General features: G+C 36.6%; 1 protein-coding gene across 2 annotated transcripts; it reads right to left on the bottom strand.

Annotated features, from left to right (window-relative positions):
• Positions 1-3803: 3803 nt before the first annotated feature.
• LOC128232213 (glycoprotein-N-acetylgalactosamine 3-beta-galactosyltransferase 1-like) lies at positions 3804-21318 on the bottom strand. Of its 2 annotated transcripts, none has more exons than XM_052945639.1 (7): positions 20973-21318; positions 18238-18372; positions 16788-16971; positions 15758-15881; positions 13939-14054; positions 13226-13340; positions 3804-11661 (listed from the first exon to the last, which is right to left on the bottom strand). In XM_052945639.1, exons 1-7 carry the CDS (start codon positions 21208-21210, stop codon positions 11122-11124), a joined length of 1452 nt encoding a protein of 483 aa, XP_052801599.1. In that variant the 5' UTR covers positions 21211-21318; the 3' UTR covers positions 3804-11121. The 2 variants fall into 2 exon arrangements, with proteins under 2 accessions (XP_052801599.1, XP_052801609.1); XM_052945649.1 differs by having other exon boundaries at positions 21150-21318.
• Positions 21319-21834: the final 516 nt, after the last annotated feature.

Genomic DNA, 21834 nt, shown 5'->3' with positions numbered 1-21834 from the left:
TGTGATGTCAGCTGTTTGGGTTGGCACTGTAAATAGACAAACTATACCAGGGATGTCAACTGTTTGGGTTGGCACTGTAGATAGACAAACTATATCTGTGATGTCAGCTGTTTGAGTTGGCCTTGTAGTGGTAATACTATACCAGGGATGTCAACCGTTTGGGTTGGCCCTGTAGATAGACAAACTATACCAGGGATGTCAACCGTTTGGGTTGGCCCTGTAGATAGACAAACTATACAAGGGATGTCAACTGTTTGGATTGGACCTGTAGATGGACAAACTATACCAGGGATGTCAACTGTTTGGATTGGACCTGTAGATGGACAAACTATATCAGTGATGTCAACCGTTTGGGTTGGCCCTGTAGATGGACAAACTATACCAGTGATGTCAACTGTTTGGGTTGGCCCTGTAGATAGACAATCTATACCAGGGATGTCAACTGTTTGGGTTGGCCCTGTAGATAGACAAACTATATCAGTGATGTCAACTGTTTGGGTTGGCCCTGTAGATAGACAAACTATATCAGTGATGTCAACCGTTTGGGTTGGCCCTGTAGATGGACAAACTATACCAGTGATGTCAACTGTTTGGGTTGGCCCTGTAGATAGACAAACTATATCAATGATGTCAACTGTTTGGGTTGGCCCTGTAGATAGACAAACTATATCAGTGATGTCAACTGTTTGGGTTGGCCCTGTAGATAGACAAACTATATCAGTGATGTCAACTGTTTGGGTTGGCCCTGTAGATAGACAAACTATATCAGTGATGTCAACCGTTTGGGTTGGCCCTGTAGATAGACAAACTATATCAGTGATGTCAACTGTTTGGGTTGGCCCTGTAGATGGACAAACTATACCAGTGATGTCAACTGTTTGGGTTGGCCCTGTAGATGGACAAACTATACCAGTGATGTCAACTGTTTGGGTTGGCCCTGTAGATGGACAAACTATACCAGTGATGTCAACCGTTTGGGTTGGCCCTGTAGATAGACAAACTATATCAGTGATGTCAACCGTTTGGGTTGGCCCTGTAGATAGACAAACTATATCAGTGATGTCAACCGTTTGGGTTGGCCCTGTAGATGGACAAACTATACCAGGGATGTCAACTGTTTGGGTTGGCCCTGTAGATGGACAAACTATACCAGGGATGTCAACTGTTTGGGTTGGCCCTGTAGATGGACAAACTATACCAGGGATGTGTAGATGGACAAACTATACCAGGGATGTCAACTGTTTGGGTTGGCCCTGTAGATGGACAAACTATACCAAGGATGTGTAGATGGACAAACTATACCAGTGATGTCAACTGTTTGGGTTGGCCCTGTAGATGGACAAACTATACCAAGGATGTGTAGATGGACAAACTATACCAGGGATGTCAACTGTTTGGGTTGGCCCTGTAGATGGACAAACTATACCAGGGATGTCAACTGTTTGGGTTGGCCTTGTAGATGGACAAACTATACCAGGGATGTGTAGATGGACAAACTATACCAGGGATGTCAACTGTTTGGTTGGCCCTGTAGATGGACAAACTATACCAGTGATGTCAACTGTTTGGGTTGGCCCTGTAGGTGGACAAACTATACCAAGGATGTCAACTGTTTGGGTTGGCCCTGTAGATGGACAAACTATATCAGGGATGTCAACTGTTTGGGTTGGCCCTGTAGGTGGACAAACTATACCAGGGATGTCAACTGTTTGGGTTGGCCCTGTAGATGGACCAACTATACCAGGGATGTCAACTGTTTGGGTTGGCCCTGTAGATGGACAAACTATACCAGGGATGTCAACTGTTTGGGTTGGCCCTGTAGATGGACAAACTATACCAGGGATGTCAACTGTTTGGGTTGGCCCTGTAGATGGACAAACTATACCAGGGATGTCAACTGTTTGGGTTGGCCCTGTAGATGGACAAACTATACCAGGGATGTCAACTGTTTGGGTTGGCCTTGTAGATGGACAAACTATACCAGGGATGTGTAGATGGACATACTATACCAGGGATGTCAACTGTTTGGGTTGGCCTTGTAGATGGACAAACTATACCAGGGATGTGTAGATGGACAAACTATACCAGGGATGTCAACTGTTTGGGTTGGCCCTGTAGATGGACAAACTATACCAGTGATGTCAACTGTTTGGGTTGGCCTTGTAGATGGACAAACTATACCAGGGATGTGTAGATGGACAAACTATACCAGGGATGTCAACTGTTTGGGTTGGCCCTGTAGATGGACAAACTATACCAGTGATGTCAACTGTTTGGGTTGGCCCTGTAGATGGACAAACTATACCAGGGATGTCAACTGTTTGGGTTGGCCCTGTAGATGGACAAACTATACCAGGGATGTCAACTGTTTGGGTTGGCCCTGTAGATGGACAAACTATACCAGGGATGTCAACTGTTTGGGTTGGCCCTGTAGATGGACAAACTATACCAGGGATGTCAACTGTTTGGGTTGGCCCTGTAGATGGACATACTATACCAGGGATGTCAACTGTTTGGGTTGGCCCTGTAGATGGACATACTATACCAGGGATGTCAACTGTTTGGGTTGGCCCTGTAGATGGACAAACTATACCAGGGATGTCAACTGTTTGGGTTGGCCCTGTAGATGGACAAACTATACCAGGGATGTCAACTGTTTGGGTTGGCCCTGTAGATGGACAAACTATACCAGTGATGTCAACTGTTTGGGTTGGCCCTGTAGATGGACAAACTATACCAGGGATGTCAACTGTTTGGGTTGGCCCTGTAGATGGACAAACTATACCAGGGATGTCAACTGTTTGGGTTGGCCCTGTAGATGGACAAACTATACCAGGGATGTCAACTGTTTGGGTTGGCCCTGTAGATGGACAAACTATACCAGGGATGTCAACTGTTTGGATTGGACCTGTAGATGGACAAACTATACCAGTGATGTCAACTGTTGGGGTTGGCCCTGTAGACAGACATACTATACCAGGGATGTCAACTGTTTGGGTTGGCCCTGTAGATGGACAAACTATACCAGTGATGTCAACTGTTTGGGTTGGCCCTGTAGATGGACAAACTATACCAGTGATGTCAACTGTTTGGGTTGGCCCTGTAGATGGACATACTATACCAGGGATGTCAACTGTTTGGGTTGGCCTTGTAGATGGACAAACTATACCAGTGATGTCAACTGTTTGGGTTGGCCCTGTAGATGGACATACTATACCAGGGATGTCAACTGTTTGGGTTGGCCCTGTAGATGGACAAACTATACCAGGGATGTCAACTGTTTGGGTTGGCCCTGTAGATGGACAAACTATACCAGTGATGTCAACTGTTTGGGTTGGCCCTGTAGATGGACAAACTATACCAGGGATGTCAACTGTTTGGGTTGGCCCTGTAGATGGACAAACTATACCAGGGATGTCAACTGTTTGGATTGGACCTGTAGATGGACAAACTATATCAGGGATGTCAACTGTTTGGATTGGACCTGTAGATGGACAAACTATATCAGTGATGTCAACTGTTTGGATTGGACCTGTAGATGGACAAACTATACCAGGGTTGTCAACTGTTTGGGTTGGCCCTGTAGATGGACAAACTATATCAGTGATGTCATACGTTCAGTTATGTGATAACAAAAGCTGAATGAGTTTGTGGCAACAGATTTTTGCTACATTTAAATATATCTGCTGCTTGTCTTGAGTGAGATTTTGCCTTTTCTAACTGGACTACTGGTCTTGTCCCTGCAGTTTTAATTTCATTATTGAGTAAAACTATTTGTCTTGAAAAACAAAACAGGCTGTTATTATTGTATCTTTATTCATCCTTTTTATTGCAATTTTGATTACTAATTAAATCACTGTTAAAATCAACAACTAATCAAATATATAAACGAACAAGCTACTACCAGAGCAGTTAAAACAAATAAACCACCAACAGTTTTACTATAATCATGAACACATCTACAGATAAATAAATACCCAGCAAAAAATGAATTTCTACAGCATTAATTATCAAACTACTCAAAATTACCTATGGATCGCATATAGCAGCTACTTCTAACATGTCTTCATAAAAATAACCAACAGGGTAGATATCATGGATAAGCGATACTTATACAAGGGTTATTAGTCCTTTTCAAAAGACTGTTGAAGAATTACCAGATTTCTACCAGAAGTTATGAAATTTCAATAGTTAGTTTATTTTAAGACATGTTCATTTTTGACAAATGTTTATAAAAATTCCTTTACCTCTAATAATTCTCACTATTAAATGATAATAATATCTTAACATCAATTTTGATGCCATTTTACTACATACAAATATTCTTTGTGTCTAATAGTTATTATCCAATTACTTATGATACTTTTGATAAAGTATAACAAATCTGTTTGTTTCCTATATGAGAATTATATTAAGTGAAAGTGAATTATTTATAGGTGATCCATGGCTAATTTTGAGTAGTATATTTTACTGAATGTAAAGAGTACTTAAATGCAAAACTATTGGTAACATAATTAAATTGGAGGTTTTTCATTTTTTTCATCAGGATTTTGATAAATTTCAAAATACATAAAAGATTTTTTTGAAAACATTTGGGACCGTGTATCAATATTTATATATTGACAATAAATGCATCCTGAAATACACCAAACTCTGGAGTGTAAATAACAACAGTGTTATTGAAATGACCTGAATAAAAAGTAGCAAAAGCAGGGACATTAGACATACAACAAATGCTGTAAGCAATTTGGCAAGTTGTTGGTTTGTTTTATGGCATAACCCGCTAAATACGAGAAACAAGATGGCCAACACGGCCTTAAATCCTTCACCTGAAAAATCTAGTCAGTACCCCGTAAATTTGCGAAAAAAGATGGCCAACATGGCCCTATATCGCTCACCTGATGTAAATGACATGATATCTAGTCAGTGGATTTTAAGGTTGTTGGTAAACAACCACTACATAAGGCTGCATACCAAAGATCAAGTGTCTGAGCCTTGGTGTTTCAGAGAAGATTTTCAAAGATTTCACTATACAAGTATTTAGAAAACCTGGAACCACTGATGTGGCTGGCTTTGACCAACAGGCATCATTTGAACTTTTTTAATAAAAGGCCACTAAATGATGCCACATTACAAATAACAAAGGTCTGTGCCATGCAGTTTCAGAAAAGACATTTTTTTATTTTTTAACTATATAAATATAAAAACTTGAAACACCAAGAGTGTAGTAAGGGACATTATTTGAACAATCTCGGTAAATAGCCAATACTTGAGGCTACATACTAATTATTAAATGTCTTGGCCTTGCGGTTTGAATCTGATTCTTCCATTCAGTCCAATGCGTTTATAACAGAAGCCTCCTGAGTTTATGGGCTTGTTAGCTAATAAATCACTTACTGTTAATCTCCCATTTACTAGTACTTGCCTCACCCCCTCCCACCAGTGCTGAGAGCTCAGCCTTCAGTGTGGGAATAGAAGGTAGAGTTTTAAATCATGTTCAGATGATGACTGATCTTTGCAGATAAACATGTATCCTCTTAGCAGCAGGGATTAAGTAAATATGATATAATTTCAATGACCAATAATTATGAATTGTGACCTCGACCTTTGACCTCAAAATCCATAGGGGTCATGACCATTGATGCAGGCATTGTTGAGCTATCACACAGACAAGAGTTTTGCGCGACCTTGACCTTTGACCCATAACCCGTAAAATCAATAGAGATCATCTACTGGTCAAGCCCAACCAAAGTTAAGTTTTACAACATTTTGAAGGTTTATTCGCTACTTTATCAGCATTTCACCTGATTTTGTCAGTTCTTTGATTTGACATAGTGACAAAATATAAACAGGAAGTATAAGCAGGTATAAATGTTTTAGCTGTATCTTTTATATAGCTAGAGAAAAAGGATATTCTAAAACTTTACTAAATAACCATAAAGAATACCTGAGACCCCTAGTGCGGGGGGCCATTTTTCACGCCAGGGAAATAATTTGAACAATCTTGGTAAAGGACCACTACATGAGTCTGCTAACCAAATATCAAGGGTCTAGGACTAGCAGTTTAAGAGAAGAAGATTTTAAAAATAAACTGCTATGTAAGTATACAGAAGACACCTGTGAGAGGGCAACTTTCGACACCAGGGAAAAATTTAAAACAATCTTGGTAAAGGACCTGACTACCTGAAGCCGCATACCAAATATCATTGAACTGATCAATGGGGTATCAGAGGAGAAGATGTTTAAAAGTTTTCAAATGTGATGCTTCCGGATGGACAACAGACGCCGGACATTGATCAATCACAATAGCTCACCTTGGGCACTTTTGTGCTCAGGTGAGCTAAAAATATTCTTGGTATAACATCTGATAAACAAACCTTGAACTGGCTGATACAACAATATAAAATTAAGTTTTAATGCTTAAAAACAGAATGTTTATAGCACCCAAACTTCCACCATTAATCAAACGTTTTACATCACACAAATTTTCAGGAACATAGTCAATAGGCAAAATAGTGCAGATTCACAAACAGCCTGGAACAAAGTTAACAGGCAAGATATTGCAGATTCACAAACAGCCAGGAACAAAGTTAACAGGCAAGATATTGCAGATTCACAAACAGCCAGGAACAAAGTTAACAGGCAAGATATTGCAGATTCACAAACAGCCAGGAACAAAGTTAACAGGCAAGATAATGCAGCTTAACAAATGTATAAAAAAATCACATAATTCCGATACAACTCCTTTCCTATTCTGAATACAGGGAACATTTACAAAAAACATGAAAGTAAGAACAGATTGAATGAATTTGCTTGATAACTTTGCTTCAGACATTTAGTTATTAAGCCGATGCCAATGCATAATCAGTTAAAGTTATTTTAAGGGTTTAAACATACATTCTTTTTGTGAATATTTTAACAAGAGCGCTGTACAACGACCAACACTCGTCTGGTATATTTAAAGTCCAACAGAAGCATAAGTCAATGGTTACTTAAGTTTTGGGCCTTGCTCTTCATGTGCATAATGTCTCTGGCAACATAAGGACCAAGATTCAAGCTTCTGCAAAATGTGTACCAAGTTTTATTTGAATTTATCTGAAATGTTTTTTAGCTATAGCAAAGGTTAAGAACTTTTTAGGTCCAAAACGAGTATAACTTGATAATTATTGAAGTTACAGGCCTTATTCGATATTTGCATAATTTTTTTCGTTAGTACCAAGTTTTATTTGAATATCTGAAATGGATTTGGAGCTATAAGGTTAAGTACAAAAGTATTTGTTATTCCAACAACAAGTATATAACTCGATGATTATTGAAATTACAGGCCTAAAATATTCAATATGTTCATATTGTCTTCTGCAAAATGTGTACCAAGTTTTATTTGAATAACTGAAATGTTTTTTAACTATAGCAAAGGTTAAACAATTTTTATTCCAACAATGAATGTAACTCAATAGTTATTTAAGTTAAAGGCCCTCGAAATGTGAATATCAGAAAAGGTTTTTGAACTACATGTACGGCAAAGGTTCAAGATGTTGCACTACGACAATGTCGACACCTACACAAGGTTTATGACCATACCTCAATTTTTATTTCAAACAGGTGAGCTAAATATGAAATTGATTCAGAACATTTTCATGTATATTCATGACTATATAAGTATTGCAAATTATTGCAACATCACAGTTAAATTATTATACTATCAGAAAAATTAGATCATGTGCAGCAGTAGGTACATATAAATGCAGAATAATAAAATGTCTCCAGTGTTGGTTTTTCTTACCAATTTTGGGGTGAAATTCCATATCTTTCCCAATGCTTAAACACATACTTGTTTCCAGGCGCAAATAAAAATTCTTATTTATTTCTTTTTTAACATAAATAAATATGTATATATAAATTTACTTATCAGTATCAGACCCCCCCCCCCCCAGCCATTTTAAAAAGAAAGAATTTGTGTATTCTTAAAAAATGCTTTATCACATTTTTTCATCTTTTGTGTATATCTTTTAAAACATTCTAGTTTATATCTAAGCTCAATTAGAATTCCAAATTTCAGTCAAAATGACACATTTTTCCAATCAGATGGCCCTAGCCCGCTTCCCAAAAAGCTAAGAAAAAAAACACTGGTCTTATTAAGCATACTAAGATTGAAAAAATAGTTAAATACAAAACATAATAACTCAATATCAACAATTATAACAGTTTTCCAAATGAATGATCAAACATGATTTTTCAAAATTACAAATAAATGTCGGATTTCACGATACTAAATAATACTGTTAGAACATATTCAAGAAAATTAGCAAATCTGAGGGTCTACATGTATAAAAGCAAAACAGGACAGTTTTGAAATTAAAATTAACAATATAACTAAGTCCAAAGGACAAACACATGTGACAATTGACAGGACGCCCAACCAAATTGATATAAATATTCATTACTGTTTAACCAATGGAAAGATTTACAAGTCACATGATAAACTTTGAAAAACAAATTTGAATTTGGAAATCAACATATGATTTTGTTAGACAAAGTAGAACATTATTAATGGGAGTCTTAAATCGATTAAGTGTCATGTCAATTATCGTTTTGAATACACTTATTTCCACACACGCATAAACTTTCTACATTACAATTTGTGTAAAACCAGTCAATCAATATATATTTTCAAAGATCGAGACAGACTCTTTGGCAAGCAAACAGGTATGGCATTTTGATTATAAACATTAAGGCATTTATAGTATCATGAAACCATTATTGGGAACAATTAATCATAATTTAAATTAACTACTCCTGAAAAAAAATGTTTGTTTGCTGTTATCACAAGTACAAATGGCCAAAGGGCATAAGCAGCCAAAAGATGCATGCTTTAGGAAAAAGTATTAACAAAAAATTCCTACCTACCTACCAACACCCAAACATTTGGGGTGGGGTTACTGCAAACAATTTTTTTTAATAATGGCCCTAGTTATAAAATACATTTGTAAGTTAAAAAAAATAATAAAACAACAAAGAAGCACCAGAGAGAACAATAAAACCATTCATAACCAACCACAGAGGTAGTTAGAAACAGTCGCTTCAATGTTAAAGCTGAACATCTCAGAGAAAAATGCTGCATAAAACATTTTTCACCTATTGGTCTTGGAGCACAATAACCTCGAAATAACTGTGAAAAAAGAGGGCAACCAAAATACAAGTGAGTTAATTTTAAATGCTTGGTGACCCAGTGTTGTTTTAGTTATCATTTAAAAGGGTTTTGCCTTCAGAAAAGGAAAATGTAAAAGATATACAGAAGATAATATGACAATCAAGCGATTTTGGTTGGTGAAAAATTCAAAATAGGTCATTTCACATCCGATTTCAGTTCAGTTTAAACAACAATAACATTATATAGTTTTAGAAATTTATCAAGCATATATATATTAATTATCATTAAAATGATCCCAGATTTCAGACTAAAAAAATAAAATTGTCCCAAACAGGTAGGCTTTTTTTATTAGGCTTTATGTAGGTACTTTATTGTTATCATTTGGTAATGGCATTCAAGTACCGGTAATCTGCATATCAGTTTTTATTAGTATAAAGCTTTTTTAACATTTTTTTTTGTTATTTTTTTTATAATGGGTTTGGTGGCTATGTAGAAGAAAGAGATGGTTTATTGTATAAGTGTGGGTTATTGTTTGTGGCAAACGTTTGCAGTTAGTTTTCCCGCTTGCAGTGTATGCGCTATGTTAAAACAGGGATACAAAACAAAATGTTTGCTAGCGTTTTGTAAATGCTCACCTTACTGAACACACTGCAGGTTACATGCATCAAGATTCCTACAATCTTTGGGTTCAAAAGGTTGGCACCAAATCTGAACAAGAGCACCATGGAGTGAACACAAGCGCTTGCCTGAAGTTGATTTTTTTAGCCAGAAAGATTCAGAAATCATTTTCATGAGCCTTATTACAAATGTGCATATTGTCTCGGACATCATGTGTACCAAGTTTCATTTAAACATCTTGAACTCTCTAAGAGTTATGACCAAGGTTCAACATATTGCACAACAATGACGCGCCGCTACCATTGACACCGAAGCTATGAGAAATAGTGCATATGAACACTTATTTTCCTACAAACTTCTGAAAAACAACATTTGAAGATAAAATACATTCAAGTTTACTTTTCTATATAAAATTAGTGCAATTTAGAAGTGTTTGCAGTCTTGTCTTTCCTATAAAACAAATAAACTAAGATGTTGGCAGAGATCAATGCAACATTCACGCAGATGAGATGCGTGTGAGATACAAAAGAAAAACTGAATGGACAAAGATCTTAGGCAAAAAAAGCTATAATACGGCATTCATTTTCAGCGTTATTTTCTTGGATTATCACAGAGAAATTTTGCAAAAAATATGGTAAATAAATACATTGAATAGTATAGAAATGCAGTTCAGCTGTGTATGAAAACTTTTGGTCAGCGTACAGATAATCTTTAATCCTTCGGACTATATTTACTGTACAATGACCGAATGTTTTCATATATTGATGATCCCAAGTCCTTTGGACTCCTCGAACTGTACAATGACCGAATGTTTTCATATATTGAAGATCCCAAGTCCTTCGAACTTCATTAACTGTACAATTACCGAATGTTTTCATATATTGAAGATCCCAAGTCCTTCCAACTTCATTAACTGTACAATGACCGAATGTTTTCATATATTGATGATCCCAAGTCCTTTGAACTCCATTAACTGTACATTGACTGAATGTTTTCATATATTGATGATCCCAAGTCCTTTGGACTCCTCTAACTGTACAATGACTGAAAGTTCTCATACACCGATGAAATACAATGCTAATACATGTACATCTAATCCTTACATGTGAAAAGGAGAAATCTTAATTGAAATATATTATTGTTTTTGCTTTGTTAAATGTTTCTCTATTGCTCCTATTCCAACTCATCTTTAATGTAAACTTATTGCATGCATTGGCGAAAAAGAAAAAGTCGCGCCTGTACACAATATAATATAACTTTTAAACTCTACAAAACAAACCAATAATGATTTTGAAAAATATAAGCCAATCACACCAATCTTAAACTTCATATAAACCTGGGAATGTCTTATTTTACGAGCCACTGTCTGGATTATAATCTGTAGCTTTATGTTTGCGCTTGAATTTACCATGAATTGTCCTTTTCAGTTGACTTTGTCTGGCTACTGGGCCATCAGTTACCAGAGTAGAATCTGTCTTTTCTACATTGATTTCTGCATTAACATTATTTCCAACCTTTTCTTCTCTGTCTATCATCATATCGTCATTAGTATTATCAGTACCCTGAACTTGATCTACTTCTGTATTTACATTATCTTTATCTATTAATTGTTTTTCAACTAAATTCCTTCTACTATTGGTTTTTATTTCACTACTTGCCGTATTGGGATAAACATTTAAAACATTAGAATTATCTCCCTTAATTTTAAACTGGTTTACATTTTCAGAGACAATTGCAGTGTTTTCATTGGCAGTTTGTTTATCACAGTCTGTCTTGATGATGGTATTGTATCCATATGGTTTAAGGTGGTAGACCATAAACTCAAGGACGTACATCAGGTTTGGGTTAACATAGTGAAAACTGATGGCATAGTCACTGCAGCAATCAGGACCCTGAAAATAATATAACAACACTTTTATAGGATTATGTTTTGTTTTCTTTTCATATCTGCAGTACAAATGATAACAGTATTTGTCTTTAAAGGGACTAGACACCAAATGGTCCCAAAATCAGCAAATACAGTATTTCCTCAAAACAAGCCTAGAATTATCAATAAGAACGAGTAAGAGGCCGATAATACATCATTTTACATGAATATTATGTCGCTGTATCAGCTGAGATCACCAGTTTAAAAATAGCGCATAATATAATGGTTTTCCAGTTTATAGTGTGTATATTTAGCATGTAAAAGTCATGTCATAAGCACAGACGCTTCTTCCAATGATTTTTTTTTAAATTTTCTTTGATTTAAGTGGCAGACAAACCCAGTAAATTTCGAATTTGAAAAAACACAATAACTGCGAAGATACATGTGTTGCAAACGATGTGAAACATCAGTAAGTAAGGTTCAATGCATTGACACAAGGATATCAATTTTATGTAAGTTTTAGCCAATTTTTTCTTCTTCTTTCAATGGTCTCATCTGGTGTCTAGTCCCATTAAGTACATGATGGTTTCAAATCATTGCAAAAACATGCTGTATATAATAAATTAAGCTCTTTTGAGGTCCTTTCAGCTGGAAAAGACCTTGTGCATAACATTTGGGCAGATGGGTCATTAATGACTCAAAGGGTACATTCATTCATTTGCAGAAAACTTATTTCACTGGACAAGAGTACCTACATGTTTGGCTGGAAATTAGAAGTCATACATGTCTGGCTGGGAATAAGGAGTAATCTCTGTTTAACTGGGATTGATAAGTCATACATGTCATTCTGGGAATAAAAAGTCATACCTGTTTGACTTGAAATGGGAAGTCATACCTGTTTGGCCTGGAATGGGAAGTCATAGTTACCTGTTTGGCTGGGAATACCTGTTTGGCTTGGAATGGGAAATTATACCTGTTTGGCTGGAAATAAGAAGCCATACCTGTTTGGCTGGGAATAAGAAGTCATACCTGTTTGGCTGGAAATAAGAAGTCATACCTGTTTGGCTGGAAATAAGAAGTCATACCTGTTTGGCTGGAAATAAGAAGCCATACCTGTTTGGCTGGAAATAAGAAGTCATACCTGTTTGGCTGGGAATAAGAAGTCATACCTGTTTGGCTGGGAATAAGAAGTCATACCTGTTTGGCTGGAAATAAGAAGTCATACCTGTTTGGCTGGAAATAAGAAGTCATACCTGTTTGGCTGGGAATAAGAAGTCATACCTGTTTGGCTGGAAATAAGAAGCCATACCTGTTTGGCTGGAAATAAGAAGTCATACCTGTTTGGCTGGAAATAAGAAGTCATACCTGTTTGGCTGGGAATAAGAAGTCATACCTGTTTGGCTGGGAATAAGAAGTCATACCTGTTTGGCTGGGAATTGGAAGTCATACCTGTTTGGCTGGGAATTGGATGTCATACCTGTTTGGCTGGGAATAAGAAGTCATACCTGTTTGGCTGGAAATAAGGAGTCATACCTGTTTGGCTGGGAATGGGAAGTCATACCTGTTTGGCTGGGAATAAGAAGTCATACCTGTTTGGCTGGGTGTTTATTATAGGACCAGTACCACATATCACTCGGCAAAATGTCAGGTATTAGATGGTGTTCAGGTACAAAAGGATGGAACCTTTCTCTCTCAAGTTCATCTCTAAAATACAAAGGAAGCATAGGTTATATACAATATAAAGCCAACTGTAATTCTCCCCAGAATGATTAAAGTTCTTGCCAACTTACGATATAATACTAGTAGAACCATATTAAGTTTTTGACAATTTTTTTTACCAGATCAATTTCAGCATTGGAAATTATTTCAGTTTTGATTTTTCCCTGCTCACTAAACAAAGTATTTATACTTTTTACCTGATTTTTTCTCACCATCTTTCCCCTTGTTATTATTTATTCCAGTGAATATCCATAGCAAATTCAATTTGGTAGTTTTATCTTATCAAGTCCAAAATCTGCGATTCTAATCACCAGAGATAGTGAAACATGTCTTTGTTACTAATATGTTTTATTTTGAAAGGTCATACATTTGCTGGTTACAAACCTTTTAATGCATAATAATGTATATTGAAGTATTTATTTAATTCTGTTCATTTTTACATTTTACAATTAAATTCCTACATGAGGCTTACAAGTTTGTCCAAGTAAACTACAAACATTTTAGGAAAAATATATGTTACAAAAAATTTTTTAACTATGCAACAACACTAGGACAAAATTTACTCAAAAATAAAAGAGCGCACCTAGAGTCTACAGGCACCACGCCGCATTCCTGCAAACATTTTCCCAACTCCAGGTCTTCAGCGCCCCCATCATCCTGTCTACACTTGGACGAGTCATCGAAGACATTGTACAACCTCTGTTTCACAAATGGAATGGATATTAGCTCATTGAAACTACTTCATACTTATTTCTTTTGGCTCAGTTGTAAAGAAAGCTGAACGCTTACTGTAAATACATGAAATAACTCAAGCTTAATTCCTCGTTAGAAACAAGAACCGGTGTCCATTTTGAAAAGCTAAGAAAAAAAAAACATGGCCGGGATCGAATCTATAACCTCTTGGATGGCAGGCCAACACCAATCTCATCTGAACACTCTCAACTTCAGAGAGGGTATATGAAAACGCTAGCCTCCTGTTGACATTTCCCCATTTAAACATTAGGCAGGATCATTAGGGCCAGTATTCAATTATATTGATTTTATCCTTATCCTCAGACATGCCTCAGTGATTCCATTCATTCTATTGGTCAGCTAAATATACACGCCAATCAAAACACTTAGTTTCTAATCTTAATTTTAAGTTAAAGCCAATTTCTTATTGAAAACGGCCTCTGGAGTCTAGTTAAGTCTCCATATACAGGTAGGATATATTCATTATGAATATATAGTCTGCTGTGTTTTATTGTATAAAATTAATATTATTACACCAAAGTCTGAAAATACTCAAGTTTCAACTTTAATACTATCAGAAGCCTCAGTGATTCCATTCATTCTATTGGTCAGCTAAATATACACGCCAATCAAAACACTTAGTTTCTAATCTTAATTTTAAGTTAAAGCCAATTTCTTATTGAATACGGCCTCTGGAGTCTAGTTAAGTCTCCATATACAGGTAGGATATATTCATTACGAATATATATAGTCTGCTGTGTTTTATTGTATAAAATTAATATTATTACACCAAAGTCTGAAAATACTCAAGTTTCAACTTTAATACTATCAGAAGTCACATTCTAGATTTATTAGTTTCATATGTGATTTTTTATGTACTGATGTGCAAGAATTGAATTTGAAATGGATTGGTTGAACATCCCCTGGTAAATATCCTGGTCTGAAAATATCCGGACTTAGCATGGATCGGGTTACACACAACTAGGTCCGAATATATTCAGACCCCGCATTGACAAGACCTATACATCATCAGTGAAGATATTAAATTTCCAGTGCATATATTTAATGTCAAATTTTTATACATGTTAAAGTAAAGTGTTTGTTTATTAAAGTGTCACCACTCTCGATCAAGGGCAAAACCGCTGGACTCAGGACTTATGAGGCACATTGATTGATCATCTTCATTACCAATTTCTTTTCTTTATGCTTGGTGCCTGGCAGGTAGGCAATCACTACCCATTCATTTAACTATCTGGATCAGCAACCGGCCAGATCAGAAAAAGCTTTGCAGTGCTCTAGCTGTGCCAAAATACAGGGATGGGGCACCACGCTGCCATTTTCTGGCACCCTGCTGCCTTTTTACTACACCCTGCAGTGCCCTTTTGTTTAACAAACTTTTCTTACTTTTAACTTATTTATTTTACAATGATTGTGAAACAATTTATAACAACATAATATTAATCACTCTCATTCGCACTATGTTACGCAACAAGAGTGTGGACTTGTGTTGTGGGGAGAAATGGAATACCTGGAGGAAAACCACTTGTCCAGCTTGGTGACCACAAACCAAACTTACATGCACCCTGGCCGGGAATTGAGCACAGGTCACCTACGTGAGAAGGGAGTGCCCTAACCGCTTTCTGGACAACCAAATCTTTTCTAAGAAGTACCTTAAGAGCCTCCTTGCTGAGTACATATCCTGCTCCACCAGACATGTAACCATTTTTAACGTAGGGTTTGAAGTGTCGGCCAAAGTAGATGCCTTTGTTTGCATCTTGATCTTTTAACATGAGCCTGTAAAAACATATGAAATACATGTACTTGACTGGTATTCGTGTAACATCTTAAATCATTCCCGAACTCTGCTTTAAGTTCATTTCTAAAGTTAAAGAAAAGGCATGCATTTTTAACATTTAAGTATACATTTTCAAAGGAAATAAAGAATTTCATAAAGTTTTCAAATCATATGACTGTTGAGAAACTTAACTTAGGAAAGTGACATTAGTTAAGAAATGATTAAGATGCTTTATAAATAGCAGCTCAGACTTGTACATAAGAAACTTCTGTTTAAGAATGATTTTGTTGCACTATGTTAAGTATTATGAAACCCTATAATATTTCCAAAGATGCACTGCCTAGTTCACTATCTTTTGAATTGAATGGTCAAATTATCAACTTATATAACAAGGGCTGAAATTTGTGTACAAAATGATAGTTTTAAGTTTATACTAATTCATTTTAGTTAGTTTGATAGTGAAGACAGCTTAAAGCTGATATAAGTCATTCTTCTTTCCGCTACCTGGGTAAGCTAGTGTCTTTTTTGAGAGGCCATAAGAAGGTACCCTTGATTGGGTTTGAACCCATGACCTCTTGAGCAAAATATGAACACCAGGCTCACCCCTGGTGATACATGCCATCATTGGAACCCAATCTATTTTATTCCAATTACTCTTCAAAATATACCATGGAAAAATAGGCTAGCAAAAATTTTTAACGCGTAAATATTTATATTCAGCCTTTACATTTTGCTGTGTCTGCGACATCCAATTAAATGTCCAGAAAGTCCCGAGGATAGATACATACATGACATGCAATAAACTTACATTTATCTAAAATCGCTCAGAATGTATTTATTTTTCATAGTTGTCTGATAAACATCCTACTATATGCCAGATTATTATTTAAACCTTCAGACTGTACCTCAAGTTCTCCACAATGACATAAGTATCATCATCAGCTTTCATAAACCAGTCAGCTTTATCCAGATAATTCTCATATACATGTTTGAAGGCGAGCTTGGTTTTTTTCCACAGGGTGTCCCGGCTTTCAGTCACAGGTAAAACCACGGTTGGTAGGGAATCATCTTTGCTAGAACTCATGAACACTGAAAATGATAGCCAGAAAAATCTGCATTGAACGATTTATAAGTCATGGTTTATGACTTATAGAGCAAATCAAAAAAGACTATAAATACAATGTACACTTATGATACAAAGTATTCTACTTTATGCGGCACTTGCACAGTCTCGCTACTGAACTATCTTACAATGTTTTTAGTGACATCATTGAGTGAAGGACCATGGGTTCAATCCTCACCAGATACAAAAATCAATTTGTATAGTCTTTACAATTTTTGCAACCATTGCAAACTATATGTAATGCATTAATGCATTCATAGCTGAAGAGAAGCACTTTTTCGACAGAAGATTTCCATTTACATTCTAAAAGGCGCTTCAATTATAGCTTAACCTTTTAATCTTATATTTAAAACAAAGGTACACCCAACACTGATCAATGTGAATCCTGAAAAATAGCCGGGCTTGTGTTTGAGTTTAAGGGATTCATGCCTAAGGTAGGGTTAAGGGGCTGAGACCTCTTGGAAATCATTTCCAAAGTCATAAATATTCATTTCAATATACATCATACTGTTTTTTATAGAAACGTCTGGGTAAAAAACAATCTTTACAAAGTTCCGTACAAAAGTCTGTAGTGAAAGGCCTAGTTTATGCCTTCTATAAGTGACCCCCCCCCCCAAAAAAAAAAATGTGTATAGTACACAACCTCTGTTTATTGATCTTAATCTACTTGCCTTGATCCCTCTTATTAGATCTCAGTATCCTGCTGTGTATTTTTAGAACTTTTATTATAGAAATGGACCCTTAATGGCCCTGAGCCAATAAACGAATACATGGGAAATTGGCCCCTTCTGTGACACCTGTGCAATCAGCAGGAGATGCACAGCAGGGGATTATCATGCCAAACATTCCTTAAACTAGGCCTTTAAGAACTTCTGATTCTAGGAACAGATAACAATTTACTGAACTTTTTACATTCGTAGATATTAAAGTACTATTGTTAATTCAAATATTTCAAATTATACTTATTTAATCCTTTTGTAAATTAGTTGTTTAACTACAACATAATATTAATTACTCTTGTTGGCACGATTTAACACAGGAGCGTGGTCTTGTTTTGTGGGGGAAACTAGAGTACACGTTAAAAACCCACTTGTCCAGCTTGGTGACCAAAAAACCAAACTCAGGTCAGGAATCAAACCCAGGTCGTGGAGGTGAGAAGCGAATGTGCTTACCACTGCGCTAACCAGACAACCTTGTTTATTTGTGAAAAGGTTCAAACTTCTTTCACTTACACAGAATATTGCATCGTTTCCCCCAGGTAGCTTTGACATGTTTTGCTTTGGCGTCATGGTTAGCTGGATTGGTCATAACCCAACACAACACTCTCACCTTGTCATGAAGCATGCGGGCAACCTCGTTTGATTCTTCTGTAATTTTATAAATGAAAAATCAGTGTACGTCTACAAACACCACATTATCATATATACAGTCCAAACTTGCTATGTCGACGTCAGATATCTCTACTTTCGGGTTATGTCGACTTTTTTCTCCGGTCCCGAATTTATTCATTCTTATTCAATATAAAATAAACCTGCTTGTGTCAATTTTTCTATCTCAATTTTTTCGCTATGTCGACCTCCTATTTCAGTTCCATTGGTCAAATTTCACACATTTTCCTTGTCCCTTATGTCGAACTATAGATCGAGTTGTAGGTGCGAAAGTTGTCATGAAGGTTTGCAGTATGTCGCTAAATTACCATGCGTGTCAAAATACCAAACTGTCAAAATTGGAGGTTAATTGGTAAGTGTGAATAATTAAATATGTTTGTTTATGTTTTTAATTAGAGTCTTTTATTGATCAAGCTACACATTGAAACGGACAATTTAGGTCATCGATGACATCATCGGAAAATTCGAAAGTTATGTGACAAAGTAATTTCTCTTTGCTGCATGTACAAAACAAACAGGCATAACAAAAGTGCTATTTTAAGTTGTTGTCATATGTGCTTTACCGTTTTCTTACAATATATAAGTGTATTTAATTGTGGTTTTATATCTGATTTGTGTAATCCATAAACGTGAATTAAATAAATTTGGCACAATTAATTTATTTTTGTATCACTTTATTTTTAAATAATACATTTGCTGTTTCCACAACCGTAACAATACCGTTCAATTGCAGAAGTCGGATGTCGGACATACATCAAACTCATATGTGTTTGGATTGGTGATACTTTTTTGTAATTCAGATGTGTCGAATGTTCGTTATCTCGACTTTTTCCCCTAGGTCCCGACAAAGTAGACATAACAAGTTTGGACTAAAAGTGCACATGATGTAGGGCTACAATTCTTCAACGACTAGCACAAGAATTACCCACTCATACTGACAGAGTTAATATCATAACGGCTAGCAAATATAAGTCAATGTTTGTTTATTGTTTGATGTCATACACATGTTTAGGTGGCATGCAATTCAATACGCAACTTATAATCGGACCATGGACATAATGGGCCAGACATAACGGACCATATTTTGAGACATTACGGACCTTATTTCGGGACATTAGGGAAACATGGTTTATAATGTTATTAACAGTTTTTAACTTTATTCTCCCCCTACCCCCAGTCTTCATACTTCAGTAAATACTATAATAACAATATACAAATGCTCATTTTGATATGACACTATATGGTCTGTAATGTCCCAAAATATGATCTGTATGTCTGGTCCATAATGTCTATGGTCCGTAATGCCCTTGACCCGATTAACCTGTGTTTATTTGACTGATTCATGATCCCAGATTAGAACATGCAAACAGCCACTTCAGAGTCTTTTGTTGGAGTGAAAGGAAAACAATGAATGTCTAAATGTTTAAATAAATTCCCTTAAAGTACAGTATTGCAGTCATTGAAATTAGACTTTCGGATAAACAAGCCCAAATTCTTATAATTTTGGTTGGCATCAAATTTTTGAACAATCCCTGCTATATAAAAATCAGAATTTGAGCAAGCCCGAAAAATATTTTACCAGTGCAGGGCTTGTGGGCTTGTGTTAATTTTGACCACTGGTATTGTAGCTAGATGCCTCATTATCCGGTTATTTTTAAATTACTCACAAATAATACACGACTTTCCTGATAAATCTTTTACATATAGCTAATACACAAGTCAATTGTAACCACGCCCCCCCCCCCCAGGTCCGGGGAATAGCGTGGACTTTGACTCTGGGTCCAGCCAAGCCAGGGCAAAATCCCCGCCCTGCGGAAACGAACTGATGGTGAAACACCTGTCAAATGCCCCCGCACCCCAGGGATTCTAGGTAAGGCCCATTCCCCGCTATATTTGGCTCGAAGACAAAACCACTGCATTCACCCTGGACTGCGTTGGGCCACCTGGAAGGTAAAAAACATGGCCCAATTCCCCGGTTATCCCCGGTATTCCCCCCCCCCCGGACCTGGGGGGGGGGAGCGTGGTTACAATTGACTGGTGCATAATCAAGTCATACCTGTCTTTGATCTTTTAACTCCTACTTATACCAATTTACCTAGAACACTAAAATGCAAAGAGGTTGTAACCCCCATTATGGTATGCTGTATTCATGCCTTAGTTAAAACAATTAAATATTTGTTTTGAAGATTTCAGGTTGAAATTGAGATGTATTTTGGTGAAAATGGGAGTGGGGTTGTGACACTCTCCAACAATGCAACTGGTACCCATGATAGGACAAGTCATTAATTATTATTTATGTCTGGCTAACAAATGATATTATGCACAAGTCAATAGTTGTAACTACAGCCCCCAAAGTGCAGGGAATAGTGGGGACTTTGTCTTTACCCATAAAATCCCCACCAACGAACTGCTGGTAAAAGACCTGCCAAATGCCCCCATACCCCAGGGACCCTAGAAAAGGTCCATTCCCTGCTATTTTGGGCGCAAAGGTGAAAACACGGCCAATTTCCCTGGGTATCCCCCTGGACCTGGAGATGCCATATTTACAATTGACTTGCACATTGATCTTAAAGTAAAACCTTTGTGACTGTGTGACAGCTGGTCTTTCCATGCCAGTTCGTTAGTTAAAACATTTGTCTGTGGTGTGAGCATGTGTCCAGTATCATGTGGGCTTTCAGGGATGTAAATTGTCGTAGTTGTAATGGGCGTTGTCAACGTTGGCGGACTTGGTGATATGTAATACGTAAAAATGATACCGAGAGTTAATCCGGTGAAAAAGATCACAATTCCAGCTTTGGACACGCCTAATGTAACCATTTTCGTATGAGATTGATTGTATGTAATGTTTATCGTTTAATAATTTCTACGGGGCCATTTTCGGGTGATGGACAATGAAAATGTGACAAGCTGTCAAGTTAAATGCTTCCGACGAATGAATGATGTATCTTCTTTAAGAAGAGTACTCACGACACCTAATTTGCTCTTATTTAACCCAAAGAGAAATAGCAAAAAGTAAACTTTAAGTTACATTCAATTGTTACTTCATCTGTTTTTATCGTCCTTTGTCCGTCGTTGTCAGTCATACACCTATAAAATAATAATTTCTAAACCAATTTCAGTCAAACTTGGAGTCATATGTTATGGGCCAACTCTGGCCAGTAGGCCATGAGTAATTGACTCTAAAAAAACGTTTTTTTTTATATAACTTGCATTCTCGTTCACCAGAGTGTTGATACTATGCGCAGATTTACCATTATCAAACCAGCCCTAGTATGTAAACTCATGCACAGCTATCTTACAAACAGAAAGCAACGTGTCAAACTTGGTCAAATTCACCAGTGAGTGGGACTCCATCCTGAAAGACGTACCACAAGGATCAATACTAGGGCCTTTAAATTTCAACATCTTCCTAAATGACATCTTCTACTTTATCAATAATGC

This window comes from Mya arenaria, chromosome 1 (genome assembly GCF_026914265.1).
Source record: "Mya arenaria isolate MELC-2E11 chromosome 1, ASM2691426v1".
Taxonomy (NCBI): Eukaryota; Metazoa; Mollusca; class Bivalvia; order Myida; family Myidae; genus Mya; species Mya arenaria.
Note: the sequence above shows the minus strand (reverse complement) of the source record. Positions and strands in the feature narration are given on the sequence as shown.

What these genes read in the sequence shown, in the direction of transcription:
- LOC128232213 (XM_052945639.1), bottom strand. Translation starts at nt 21,210, where the DNA reads ATGGTTACATTAGGCGTGTCCAAAGCTGGAATTGTGATCTTTTTCACC. An exon ending in TCAGCAAGGAGGCTCTTAAG is followed by an intron (nt 14,055 to 15,757) that starts GTACTTCTTAGA and finishes TTTGTGAAACAG; the next exon opens with AGGTTGTACAATGTCTTCGA. An exon ending in GTGGTGCCTGTAGACTCTAG is followed by an intron (nt 13,341 to 13,938) that starts GTGCGCTCTTTT and finishes TTTGTATTTTAG; the next exon opens with AGATGAACTTGAGAGAGAAA.